The 13,755-nt window shown below is 46.2% G+C and overlaps 1 protein-coding gene across 3 annotated transcripts; it reads left to right on the top strand.

Moving 5' to 3' along the window:
• The first annotated feature begins 5 nt into the window (after nucleotides 1-5).
• Nucleotides 6-13,704, top strand: tnpo1 (transportin 1). Of its 3 annotated transcripts, none has more exons than XM_061292971.1 (24): nucleotides 9-465; nucleotides 1,655-1,730; nucleotides 2,071-2,220; nucleotides 2,287-2,393; nucleotides 4,352-4,485; nucleotides 4,607-4,688; nucleotides 4,797-4,919; nucleotides 5,022-5,140; nucleotides 5,316-5,376; nucleotides 5,551-5,722; nucleotides 5,785-5,937; nucleotides 6,041-6,266; nucleotides 6,331-6,502; nucleotides 6,596-6,682; nucleotides 6,756-6,863; nucleotides 6,924-7,082; nucleotides 7,160-7,247; nucleotides 7,320-7,418; nucleotides 7,486-7,581; nucleotides 9,389-9,464; nucleotides 9,994-10,093; nucleotides 10,166-10,240; nucleotides 10,308-10,428; nucleotides 10,509-13,704. In XM_061292971.1, exons 1-23 carry the CDS (start codon nucleotides 361-363, stop codon nucleotides 10,413-10,415), a joined length of 2,676 nt encoding a protein of 891 aa, XP_061148955.1. In that variant the 5' UTR covers nucleotides 9-360; the 3' UTR covers nucleotides 10,416-10,428; nucleotides 10,509-13,704. The 3 variants fall into 3 exon arrangements, 2 of the variants coding, with proteins under 2 accessions (XP_061148955.1, XP_061148954.1); XM_061292970.1 differs by having other exon boundaries at nucleotides 2,017-2,220; XR_009716350.1 differs by lacking the exons at nucleotides 9,389-9,464; nucleotides 10,308-10,428; nucleotides 10,509-13,704 and having other exon boundaries at nucleotides 6-465; nucleotides 2,017-2,220.
• The last annotated feature ends 51 nt before the right edge of the window (nucleotides 13,705-13,755 follow it).

Raw genomic sequence — 13,755 nt, 5'->3', positions numbered from 1 at the left:
GTCATCGAGCCCGTCAAGTCACTAAAAAGCGGCTGGAGGCGCGTGCGGCCTTCCACACGCACTCTGCCGGCCGACAAATTCACCCGTCTCGGCTTCGACAGTCGAACATCTGACGGCCCTCACTCGCTTCTCCTCGCCTTCTCCCTCAGCGGACACGCAGCAACACCTCGGCTCGGCGGTCCGAGAGAGAAGAGAAAGCCGAGACTCGGCCTCCCTTCCCCGCCCCCTTGACGATCTCCCCGGGGTCTTGTCGAGCGTGTTGTCCTCGCCTCTTGTGTCGTTCATGCGGGGTAAATCCTTTGGCTAGCTCGGCGCCGTGTTGCCTTTCCGTTTTTTGGAATTCCCGCAGTCATAGCGAAGATGGAGTGTGCGTGGAAGCCAGACGAGCAAGGACTCCATCAGATTTTACAGCTGCTCAGGGAGTCGCAGTCGCCGGATACGTCCACCCAGAGATCCGTCCAGCAAGTATCCTTTTATTTGTGCTTTCTTGTCAGGGCAGGCAGGCTAGCTTTAGCCGATGCTAGCCGGGTTGTTTGCTGTTACATTGTATCTATCTACGCAGGTGCCGACCTGTTGTCGGTTTTGTTTTGTTATGAAAGTGAATGATTTTTACTGTTAAAGATGAACGCTGCACTTGAAAGGTGTGTCATGTTATGATGTGATTCATCCGTTATTTGAGCATATTTTCAAGGTTGTGTTTAGTCAATTTGACCCCAGGCAAAGCCATTCATGAGGCCCTCCACCTTCTTGTACTACTCAAAAGAAAAAAAACGTGTTTTAATGCACATCTCGACATTTAATTGGCATTCTGTTTGACTCCTATAAGATAGTCCTTTATTATTCCCTCAATGGGGAAACTCCTGTGTTAGCAGCAGTACACTTAACATATACATACACACACACGCATGCGGGGAAGGGGGTAAAAGATTTAAAAAAGTAAAAGGTATATATAAATAAAAAATATTGACAGTATATACACAATATACAGTGGCGATAAAAAAAAATATAAAAAATAGTGCAGGTAAATAAAGCAGGTAAAAAGAGTGTGAGGTAGGCAGATTGATTGCATCTTTGTAGCCCTCATGACTCTCCCTTTCATTTGGACTCCATTCTTCTGTGGCGCTTCATCTTGTCCATTATGCACATTTCGAAAAACGATAAAACGTCTGATGCCTTTTCTTAAGACTGTTTATGACCCCGCTCAAAACTAGAGCATCTTGTCTGGCTCTGTAATGCTCTGTTTATACAGAGCTCGCTCGGCCTCTTTCCATTTGGCCACATTTGCCATATTTACTTTGAATAATCATCAGCAAAGCAAAACTGCGCACAAATGAACGCCATTTGCTATTATGGACACTTCTGCAGTTGTGCATTTATTGCAAATGCGTCGTTGTGGCCATCCAAAATGGTGGCAAGTTTTCAGACACGTCCAGAAAAAGTGTTATTGTACTCAGTCGTACTTTGCTTGCGCTTGAGGGGATTTCATAGCTTTAATATCTTCAGCAAATGTCTACTGAGACCCCAGGGTGAACTCATATTGGATTGTGTGCGTGCGTGCGTTGGTCACATGACATGGCAAATGCACTGCTAATACACACACACACCTCTTTTTTGTTCTGTTCTGCCTTTTTTCCTCAACCCCTTTTTTCCACAGAGACTGGAGCAGCTCAACCAGTTCCCTGATTTCAACAACTACTTAATATTTGTTCTGACCAAGCTCAAATCGGAAGGTAAGGCGCCCGTGACGTTTTTGTTCCTCGACGCGGCGGACAGCCTGCGTCATTATTTCTTTTTTACGTAAGCGCCCCGACGGTGGTGACTCGGCTGACCCGTCGGCCGCAGATGATGAGGCGCTCGGGGAATATGGGTCGCTCTAATTTTAAACCCGATTCCTGGCAGCGCTTAGGCCGCTGTCTGCACTGCAGATGATCTCCATGTCCGCAGTGTCAAGACATTTGCCGACATTCGATATCCAGCGTGGGATTCATCTTGTCGTCTCCCCTTTTCTCCCAAAAGGGTTTCATGTTGTTCACCTTCCTTCGTATCTCTCTTCTCTTCTCCCCCGGCAAGACGAGCCCACGCGCTCTCTGAGCGGTCTCATACTGAAGAACAACGTGAAGGCTCACTATCAGAATTTCCCTCAAGGGGTGTCCAGTTTCATCAAGAACGAGTGCCTCCAAAACATCGGCGACTCCTCGCCGCTCATCCGCGCCACCGTGGGTAGGTTCGGATCGTGACATTTCTTCTCGCCGCAATGTGCAAATTGCGCATTTTCTTTTCAAACAGGCATTTTGATCACCACCATCGCGTCGAAGGGAGAGCTGCAAAACTGGCCGGAGCTTCTGCCCAAACTGTGCCAGCTGCTGGATTCCGAAGACTACAACACGTGCGAGGTGAGACGGCGAGTTTTTTTTTCGAAAATGTTCAATAGAAGATGACGGATGAAAATTCCAAACCTGTAGGGGGCAGCATATTAGCTGCAAAATGCCTTTTAATGGAAATGTTTAACCTTTTGTTGGTGAGTAAAATTGAATTTCTTGCTGGTTGCCAATTCGACATTTGTTTTGGTAGCCATGTTTACCATGAGTAGAGCCACAAAAAAGTCATCCCTAAAAAAAGACACCGCCATTTTGCGACGAGTGGCCATAAAACAGGAACGTGTACATAATAACTCATCTCCACAAGGTCGGCGTTGGATCCAACGAGGAAGGTCCGGCCGGCCGACCCTTGACATTTACAGGTGCTCCCGTCAATAACGGCTTTTCCCTTCTCGTGATGACCTCATTTAGGAAGATTTAGACGCCCAACGGCAAATAAAGTTCCCACCCAACCGTCACCGACGCAACCTCCATTACGAGCCACGGGGAAAGGTCTTCTCCTTCAAAGCCGCCCGCACGTGTCTCCTCGCCCTCGACGCTTATACCCGGGCGGAGATTTAGGTCACGGCTAAGAATCGCGACGTGCGCCGGGCTTATCATGCGGCAGCAAATGTGGCAACTTCTCAAAAGAACGAAGCTGTGATTTTGGAAAGCAGCTTGGACGCGCCAAAGCTTCTTAGTCGCCACCGGCAAAGTTGTGGCTAAAATGTCGCCGCGCTCGTCTTGCTTTCTGACTGACTTTGTGTTTTTTGTTGCGCGAGTTGGTCATGCGCGAGGGTTTTTCCATCCGCCTGTGACTTTAAGAGACATCCAGGAAAAGCGTGAAACTATCTTTCCGACTACTTTATCATTTACGAGTTGCAATCTTGCTCAGTTTGCGCCAGATTAAATCCAAACACCATCATCCAGATACTTTCCGTGCTGTCGTAAAAAAATCCACGATGACCATCTTGAGCATAAAAATTGCCGTGGATGATAAAATAAAAGAGAAAATGCCGATGGCGAATAAACTGGGCTTGCCCCAAACCCAAAAGAGAAATTTATTGCGTCATTTTAGGAATGAAAGTCTCAAGGCAAATAAATGATTATCTTTTTTGCTGAATCACTTTGGGCAATGGCGCCGTTATGAAGACTCAGAGGGCCAATAAGCAACATCTTGTCTTTTGTGCCTGCAGGAGATCCCAAAATGGCGGCTTCACATGAAAATTCTGGACTCTGTCCATGTTGAATTTTTGGTTTTGTGTGTGATAGCGAGTCACGAAAGACTTGGGAACGGCCAAGTGAATTTAAAATTTTTGTGGGGGTCTCCTTCAAGCCTTTCAATGTGTCAACTTCACTTGACATCTGACCTGCTGGCTTTAAAGGGTTAAGCCGAAGCGCCACGGCCGGCCGCCGGGCGCTCATGGCTATAAAAAGAGCCCAGCAGGTGACGGCAGATTACTTTATTTAGATTGGGTGTCCACTTATTGCTTACAATGCTCGTGGAAGGCGGAAGGCTCAATCAATTAGTGTTTCTTGTTTCAAATTATTAAAACCGATTTTTATTTCACTGTCGTGCTCGATTTTGATGTTATTCAGAGAATACATAAGTTCCGATGACCGATTTTAATATGTGGGGGCGCGTCGCTTTTTCACGGCGGGTTTTCCAGGCATGGCTGGAATGCTCCCGAGACCACGCCCACTTTGCTTCCCTTCTCTAATGACACGGAGGCCCCCCCCAGCATCTGGATGACTTATTCATTCAGCTTTTTTTGGCAGCTCTAGCCTGATGGCAGTACTGCCATGGCAACGGTTGCCATGGAAACCAGTTCGGAAGGCATCAGCCCGCTTTGTCGCGCGTGACACTAATGTCTGCAGTCTTTTGCCTTGGCATGCGGAGGGAGGGAGGGAGGGAGGTAGGGAGTGGTTCGCCATTTGTGGAATAGAAAATTATTCCCTGAAAGAAAAAAACATTTTTTGTTTTGTTGTTCCAGGGAGCCTTCGGAGCCTTGCAGAAGATCTGCGAGGACTCCGCCGAGATCCTGGACAGCGACATGTTGGATCGTCCCCTTAACATCATGATCCCCAAGTTTTTGCAGTTCTTCAAGCACAGCAGCCCCAAGATCAGGTTGAGTCACATCGGCCAATAAAGTTGTCTTTATATTTTCGAGACAGAGGGTGCTTTTAAGCAAAGGCCGCTCGCCCCCCCCCCCCGGCGCAACATGTGACCGTGCTTTGTACGTTGACAGGTCTCATGCCATCGCCTGTGTGAATCAGTTCATCATCAGCAGGACTCAAGCCCTCATGCTGCACATCGACGCTTTCATCGAGGCAAGTGGCGTCGCATGATCTCGCCTTTGTTAAACCGTGAGAATTACTTGGACACAAAATGTTCATATTTTGATTTTGTTGAACCGCTCCCTCCCCTCGCCTGTGTAGAACCTGTTTGCGCTGGCCACCGACGAGGAGCCCGAGGTGCGCAAGAACGTGTGCCGAGCCCTCGTCATGCTGCTGGACGTTCGCCTGGACCGCCTGCTGCCGCACATGCACAGCATCGTCGAGGTGAGCGACGCTACTTTACGTGTTTGGGAAAAGCTGCACCTATGGCTGGACTGGCCATCGGGCGCCCCAAGAATCTCTCTAGAAGGTTTGATGTTTGCGCAGTACATGCTCCAGAGGACGCAGGACCAGGATGAAAACGTAGCTTTGGAGGCCTGCGAGTTCTGGCTGACGTTGGCCGAGCAGCCGGTCTGCAAGGAGGTGCTGTGCGGACACCTGTCCAAGTAAGACGCAATTGATTTGTCCTGCCCCCCCCCCCCCCCCCCCCCCCCTTCCTCCCACCCTTCGACCCTGGCCGCTGATTACGAACCATGACGGTTGACCTCGGCTGTGAACATCCGTCACATGGAGTAAACGCTCGGCTCGTCCTTGCGCTTTGTCATGTCCTCCGTCCCGCAGGCTCACGCCGGTGCTCGTCAACGGGATGAAGTACTCGGAGATCGACATCATCATGCTCAAGGTCGGTCGATAGTGACCTGCGAACCCGAGACAAATGACTTTGGCCTTAAGCAATCACGTGGGGAAAATGTTTGCCATGGCACTAAAAACTTGGATGACTCCTAGATTGCGTGATGATATGACTTACTTAGATTTGAGTGTTTATATGTCACTTTTGCAAATGGCCTTTCCCCAGGGCGACATCGAGGAGGACGAGGCCATCCCCGACAACGAGCAGGACATCCGCCCTCGCTTCCACCGCTCGCGTACCGTCGCCCAACAGCACGACGGCGACGGCATCGAGGATCAGGACGAGGACGATGAGGAGGACGACGACGACGACGACGCCATGTCCGATTGGAATCTACGTGAGTTGGCGGCGGCGGGAGTTTCTTCAAACGGCCCACTTGACCGGAGCCGATGTTCTCAGGGAAATGCTCGGCGGCGGCGCTGGACATCCTGGCCAACGTGTTCCGGGACAACCTGCTGCTGCACATCCTGCCGCTTCTCAAAGAGCTGCTCTTCCATCCCGAGTGGGTGGTCAAGGAGTCGGGCATACTCGTGCTGGGAGCCATCGCTGAAGGTAACGGAGACGATGGAGACTTCATGCAACAGAACATTTCTGCTTGTCCGTAGCTATCCAATCAAAGTGTTTGAATTTCAAATCTCTTTGCTGGGTTGGGCAGGTTGCATGCAGGGAATGATTCCGTACCTCCCCGAGCTGATCCCCCACCTGGTCCAGTGTCTGTCGGACAAGAAGGCGCTGGTGCGTTCCATCACCTGCTGGACGCTGAGCCGCTACGCCCACTGGGTGGTCAGCCAGCCCCCCGATGTCTACCTGAAGCCCCTCATGACCGAGCTCCTCAAGCGGATACTGGATAGCAACAAGCGCGTGCAGGAGGCCGCCTGCAGGTAAGCGCAAATCTCGAGACACGAAGAAGCTCTGAAGTTTGCTCACCCCCCTGGTGTTGTCCAGCGCCTTCGCTACCTTGGAGGAGGAGGCGTGCACGGAGCTGGTGCCCTACCTGGCCTTCATCCTGGACACGCTGGTGTTCGCCTTCAACAAGTACCAGCACAAGAACCTTCTCATCCTTTACGACGCCATCGGCACGCTGGCCGACTCGGTCGGTCACCATCTCAACAAACCGGTTAGCGGCGCCTTTTACTTCTGGGACATTCAAATTTGCAGTGTCATTCCATCCTAGGAGAATTTCTTCCTTTCTGACTCGTATTTGTCCCAGGAGTACATCCAGATGTTGATGCCCCCTCTGATCCAGAAGTGGAACCAGCTGAAGGATGAAGACAAGGATCTGTTCCCTTTGCTGGAGGTGAGCAAGGTCACGCTTTAAGGCATCGGCGTGCTCTCAGCTCTCGGTCCGAGCCGCTCCGCTCTCCTCTCAGTGTCTGTCATCGGTGGCGACGGCCCTGCAGAGCGGCTTCCTGCCCTACTGCGAGCCCGTGTACCAGCGATGCGTCAACTTGGTCCAGAAGACCCTCGCTCAGGCCATGGTGAGCCCAAAATAAGAATGAAAAGAAATACTCCAAATGATTCGAAATGCATCCTCCCAGCTGTACCAGTCGCAGCCGGAACAGTACGAAGCGCCGGATAAGGACTTCATGATCGTGGCTTTGGATCTCCTCAGCGGCCTGGCGGAGGGTTTGGGCGGCACCATTGAGGAACTGGTCGCCCGCAGCAACATCCTCACCCTCATGTATCAGTGCATGCAGGTGAGCGCCTCCGCCCAAGCATGAGCGAACATCAGCAACTTATTTATTTATTTTTATTTCCCACCCTTCATGCTCAGGACAAAATGCCCGAAGTGCGTCAGAGTTCCTTCGCTCTCCTGGGCGATCTGACCAAGGCGTGTTTCCAGCACGTCAAACCGTGCATCGGTAGGTTTCTCTCGGCCAGGCAAAGACGAGCGCTAACAAATGTGCGCTAATTGTCTGTCTCTTTCAACTCAGCTGACTTTATGCCCATACTGGGCACCAATTTAAATCCCGAGTTCATATCCGTCTGCAACAATGCAACGTGGGCAATAGGAGAGATCGCTATACAAATGGGTGAGTACAAAAAAAAGGATTGTTTTTATTTTTATATATATATATTAATATATTTTTTCTTGCGCAGGGCCCGAAATGCAGCCGTACGTTGCCGTGGTGCTGCACCAGCTGGTAGAGATCATTAACAGGCCCAATACGCCAAAGACTCTTTTGGAAAACACAGGTACCACACTGTGGCGGTACTGAGCCGGGCCAGAGCGGCCGCCACGCATGCACACGCGCTCATTTCAAGCGTCCGCCTCTCACCTGGCTGCGACCATACCGGTTCCTCCGGCTTCCTGTTAAGTATGCAAACAGTTGAAGCGATAAGATTCCAATCTTGATGAAGACCAAGCAGATGAACGAGGCACCCGCGTGTCCTGAATTGAAAATAATCTCGTTTCAATCTGTCATTATTCTGTTGTGTAAATGGGCAACAGGTTAGTCTGCCATCTAGCGGCGGGCCATTTAATTGTCACATAACTCGTTGGCCGAAATTGGGTCAGTTCCTGTGTTTGGATATCAAGGCTTTCAAGTTAAACGTTAGCAGGAACCACGCGCTTGTACTAACCGGCACTTTCTGGAAGCGGACACACACACACATGCGCGCGACACATTTGAGACCATCCAAGGTGACGCCTTGCTCTTGTGACTTTGAAAAAAAAACGAGACGCAAGTGCAAAGTGTCCGTAAAAGAGGAATGGTGTACACGTCTTGCTGTTTGTTTGCCGTCACATTCCTTTGTTGCTTTTTCTTTCAATGTCAGCGCATATCTGGCTCATGGATGTTCAATGTCGTTCGGTGCACGATTTGCCAGCCAACAGTGGACGCCGCAAAGCCTAGATAACAATGATTCAATCGGGAATGGTGAATGATTAGCGGAGGGCAAGTTGAACATTGGAAGCAGGCGCTCGGCTTGCGGTTGACCTTTGAATTATCCCGGAAGCTCCAAAGTTGAAGACCAGCACGCTTCCAGTAATCATTCGTTGACTATTTGCAGACAATCCTGCACCGAACTTCAGATAAGAAATAGCGTTGCCATCTGCTTTCTGCATGTGTCATTGAACTTGTTCACAAAATCTGCCTGCTTGTTTTAATGAGAATGTTGCATAGTTTTGTGTCTTCCTTAAACTTAGGTCCTCGCTCGCTCCTCTTCCTCCTCCTCTTCCTCCTCCTCCTCATAGCCACCTGCTGTGCCTGGATAGTGTCCTCCCTATCCTCCATGTAGTCGGAGTCACGTTGTCATTTCTGTTTCAAAAAGAGCGGCGGCAGCGACAAAACACACACTCGCACACACACGCAGTTATGTTTGTTGTGTATAATTAACACTGGTGAGTTTAAGGGAGAAATGTGCTTGCGCGGCACGAGTGGCGACATTTTATTCCAAATTGACTTTTTGCGATGGCTTTTGTCCAAATAGGTGAAGCAGAAAGTTCAGCGACCAGCAAGGTCTTTTTATTGGCCGTCCAAACATTTGAATACAGTTGACTTTCCATTGTGCCACAGTCACTTTGGCATTTAAATTTAAAAATTACAATTTAAAAATAATAATGTAAATATATCATAGAAAAAAATATATCTATTTAAAATTATAAGCCGCCTTATTTGGACAAAACATGCCGGTTGTCAATTTTTTTGGGGGTGGGGAGGGGGGACCCAATGCGTGTCCCCCGAAAGGAATTTCTGTCCGACGACTGTCTCTGTCCGACTTGTCGATCAATGTGTTCTCCCTTAAACGTGTTTGTATGTATGTCCTATGTTTTGCATTCTACCCTCCTCGACTGCAGGGGGCAGTAGTGCGCTAACGGCCCACACCAAGTGAAATCTGTTTTTCTGATCATGCACAGACAGATTGTGTTGATTTTTATGTCTCTGAGTTATGTGTTTTTTCTTTATTTTTTTCTCCTCCCCACTCCCCCCTCCCCCTCCTCCTCATTGCTCATGTCTTGGTTGGCGTTTGGTGGTGTGTAACCGTGATTGCGTTACCATAGCAATAACAATTGGTCGTCTTGGTTACGTTTGCCCTCAAGAGGTGGCACCCATGCTACAGCAGTTTATAAGACCCTGGTGTGTATTATTCAATCTTTTTTTTTTTTTAATTTCATTCATCTTTTCTCTGTTGCTCTTCTTTCTCTTTGCTGTCGCTCTCCTCTCTTAAAAAAATGTCCGATTTATTTTCTTCTTAAGTTTTGTAATCATTGCCAACCATGTGACTAACCCTGTCCTCTTTTAGGTCTTACTTGTGATTTTTTTTTTCTTTGCCCAAGTGGCAACTCCACGTTATTGTGTGTAGTTTTTAATTTTTTGTCGTTGTCCACCGTTAGCCGCTAGCAAATTTTTCATTTTTTGAATGAAGCAAATCACACGGGCGAATTGCCGTAACGAGCGGGATGTACTTTAAAGTGCTTCCTGTTTTCTTGGAAATTGACGAATGGAGAAGACCGTTATAGCCAAGAGTTCGTTTCATTTGAATATTGTAAGATTTTTTTTTTTATTTCTAAAAATTAAATTAGAGGTGTAAAATGGGGCCAGGAAAAAAAGTCAGTTGACTCGTATTCATACTGTCAGCATTAAAAAGTGCCGTCACCGTCGGCAGGTGCACCTCCCTGCGCAACATAAGAGACAACGAGGAGAAAGATTCGGCTTTCCGAGGAATTTGCACCATGATAAGCGTCAACCCGGGAGGTGTGGTACAGGTGAGATAAAATTCAATTTAAACAAAACAAAAAAATGGTGTGCCTCACATCTTGCCGTCTTCTTCCCACAAGGATTTTATCTTCTTTTGTGACGCGGTGGCGTCTTGGGTCAACCCCAAGGAAGATTTGCGAGACATGTTCTACAAGGTAACAACGTTGGAAATGGACCACTTTGTAATATGGAAGAAGTGATTTTGGTGTGCTTTGATTCCAGATCCTTCACGGCTTCAAGAACCAGGTGGGCGAGGAGAACTGGAGGCGCTTTTCCGACCAGTTCCCCATGCCGCTAAAAGAGCGCCTGGCCACCTTCTATGGGGTCTAAAAAGGGGCCGGGGGTCAGTTGTCCACCACGTCAACATTGGTATTAAATAAGCGTCGGGTGACCTTCTAAAAATTTCTTTCTATTTCCATGCAGGTCTTTGATGTCAGGAGAAAACATAGGGAACCTCTTTGACCCAGGGAACACCACGCCCTTTAGCAGGGGGGAGGATCCGCCTAATGGGGGAGGGGGGTCGGGTGCCGGGCCCGCTCCCCCCTTCACTTGGCGGGATGGGGTGGGAGGGTGGCGCGGCTCCCAGTGGGCCTGCGCGGGAACAGGGGGGAACCGATCGGGGAACGAGGACAACATAACCAAAGTCGCCATTTATTATCACGTCGTCATCGTTTAGCTTTTGAGTTTCCGCAATTTCCGCGAGGTTTTCGTGACTAAAGCGGAACTCGGTCCCCGCCGGATCGTTGCCAGATCCTTTTCAATCCATTTCCTCCGATGCTAGCAAAATAAGGAATTGCCAGAATGAAGTTGAAGTAGGAGGAGAATTAAGGCAAGGAACAGAAATAGCTGCAATGTTACAAATGTGAAGTGATGTGACCTTTTCATTTTTCCGGGAGGGAGGGGGGGGGGGGGGGGATCAGTTGTACGTGAATTGTAGTTAAAAGAAGCCATAACGTTACGAGTCTCAATTTTATAATCGTAAGCGAACCTCAACTGTGACTTTGACACGAGTCGTCGTAGTTGTTTGAGAATATAGTTGTCGTTTTACGAAACCGTCGTTTTACAAGTGCTACAATAGTCATTTAAGTGAATGGTTTTAAATTTTACGCAAAACACGAGAAGAATTTGACAAAAATAGAGCGGGAATTTTACGAGAATAGTCATAGTTTACAAAAACAAAAGTGCTGGTAGGGACAACCGTCGCAGTAGCACTGAAGTCGGAGTTTTACGAGCGTCAATTTGTAATTTTACATCAAAATAAAGCCATAGTTTCGCCCCTCAAAAAGTTGGCATTTTAGGAAAATAAAGCCGTCATTTTCAAGAACAAAATCTGAATTTTACAATCTTTGAATTTTATAAGAATCAAATATCACAATTTCATGGAAGTAAAGTCGTCATTTTATAGGAATATTTATAAACAATTCCAATAGTTGTAATCGTACGAATAGTTGGAAACGTCACACTACACTTGTATTCTATATTTGACAATTTTTAGCCTCGTGATATCTGAAAAAGTGCGACTTTTTCTTTCTTTCCGTAAAACTATGACTTTTTTTGCCGTACTATTCCGAGTTAATATGACAGATTTGGCAAATTGTGGAAAAAGAACAAAAGTGACGATGTAACCGCAATGGTTTCCCAAAGCTTCTTCCTTCGTGTTGTTGAATCTTCGTTGTCGTGTCTCGTGCATGATGTTTTGGATATTTTTTTTTTTTTGGCGGGGTGGCGGGTTGACTATGCTCTCATTTCACGCATGTCGGCGGCCCCCTGAATTTAGCGGCGAATTAAACGTTGCATTAAGGAAAATGTTTGGGACGTCGTATGTGTTTGGTCCTCCCTATCCTCGCTTTGGAAATACTGTGAAGTCAAAACAGCCTGAATGTATTGTGTGATCATTTGGTATCAACCATTTTGATTTGCCCCTTTCTGCCCTCTGCTGGCCAGAGTAAAAGTATTTGAACCCTGGAAATTGGAGCTGATTACATGTGAAGTGATGCTGCTAAAATTTCTCATTTGAATGCAAACAAGTCATTGGGCTTTCTTCATTTTGTGACAAAAACATGGACGGCAAAACCTCTAAAGTCCAATGAGGGGCAATGTTTGAATTGGCTAACGATTTTCGTTATTCTTATGGAGTTAAAACTTTTTTCTTTTTTTTTTTTTACATACATTTTTTTTTTTAACAGCCATTTAGTAGCCAAAATATAACTGAATCATTTTAGTATCATTTTAGGAAAACAATACGTTTTGAATTTGGATTTATTATTTGAGGATAGTAAAATTTTAACAATCTTAAACAAGCGTGAAAAAATAAGTCCTTTTTTGTGGGCAATTTTGATAACAATTATTTTTCCCCATTTGCAGGTACAACCATTTAGTGTAACATGTTCTTAAAGGTCATGTGCAAGGCTTAGGAGCGACTTTGGTCACCCATCAGTAGCGTTGGACTTTAGAGGTTCTCAGTGGCGCACTATGGAATACTCACAGGCCAATTCCTCGTGTGTGTACACGTCACTTTTTGTCTGTCACATTCCAATGTTGTGGTTGCTGTTCGATTGTGTGCGTGTGCGTGCATGTTGTTCTTGGCGATTTTGCTACTTGAAGATGTTTTCTACATGTGATCCTCAGGTCATTTGTGTTTGCCGGTCTTAGTGTTTGAAGCCTGCCCCCCTTCCCTTCCCTTCCTTTGTGTACAGAAGTAAGAACTTGTGCTTTCTTTTTTTTTTGACAAAAGTCCTTTTTAAATGTTCTCATCGGCAACTCGGTTGTAAAAAGATGTTAAAACGGTTGAGCTAAACGGTCATAATGTGGCCAAATGCATGAAGTTGGAACTTTATGAAACTGAAGTGGCAAAATAGTGGCAAAATAAAGATTTTTTTTTTTTTCAGGAAAAGTTGTAAAGTTTTAAGTCATAAAACAATCATCATTAAAATCATGACGTTTTACATCACAGTTAAATGTTATAGAAAATAGAGAAAAAAAATCTTATTCATGACAATAAAAGAATACAATGAAATTGTAATTTTATGATATTCCTAATCTGACAGAGCCATTCTATTCATGCAATACAATATTAGCACGTTAGGAGACTAAGGTCATAACTTTACAAAAGTAGTCATAATTTCTCTAAATCATACTTTCATGAAAGTCACCACTTTTTGCAGGATTCATAATTTCACACAATGTAAAGTTGGAATTTGACTTCTATGAAAAAGCCACAATTTTCCACAAATAGCCATCATTTTACAGGAATGTCAATTTGACCAGAATGTCATTTCTCAAAACAAAGTTGGATATTACCTAAAATTGTACCCATTTTTTTTTTTGCTGCAGAAATAAATATGAATTTTCTACTCTAATGGAAAAACACAAAGTTAATACAAGTATTATGCGCACCAAATTTAGCCCACCTGATATAGATGATCTGCATTTTTGTCCATTAATGAGCTACTGTAATAAAATGGTTAAGAATAATTTTGGGGCCACCAAATATTTTGAATCATGCAAAGAATATATATTGTACTGTTTTTGTAATATTTGTAAGACGACATAGTGGTGGGTGTGAGACTGGTTACCATTGCTTGAATCTTTACATTGTTCCAATAAATCGTTTACATGATGACGTGCATCTTTTTTTTTTTTTTTTTTTTTACCGTTGTGGTGCCCACAC

Source organism: Syngnathus typhle, linkage group LG12 (genome assembly GCF_033458585.1).
Source record: "Syngnathus typhle isolate RoL2023-S1 ecotype Sweden linkage group LG12, RoL_Styp_1.0, whole genome shotgun sequence".
NCBI lineage: Eukaryota > Metazoa > Chordata > Actinopteri > Syngnathiformes > Syngnathidae > Syngnathus > Syngnathus typhle.
This window is presented reverse-complemented; position numbering and strand designations above follow the sequence as displayed.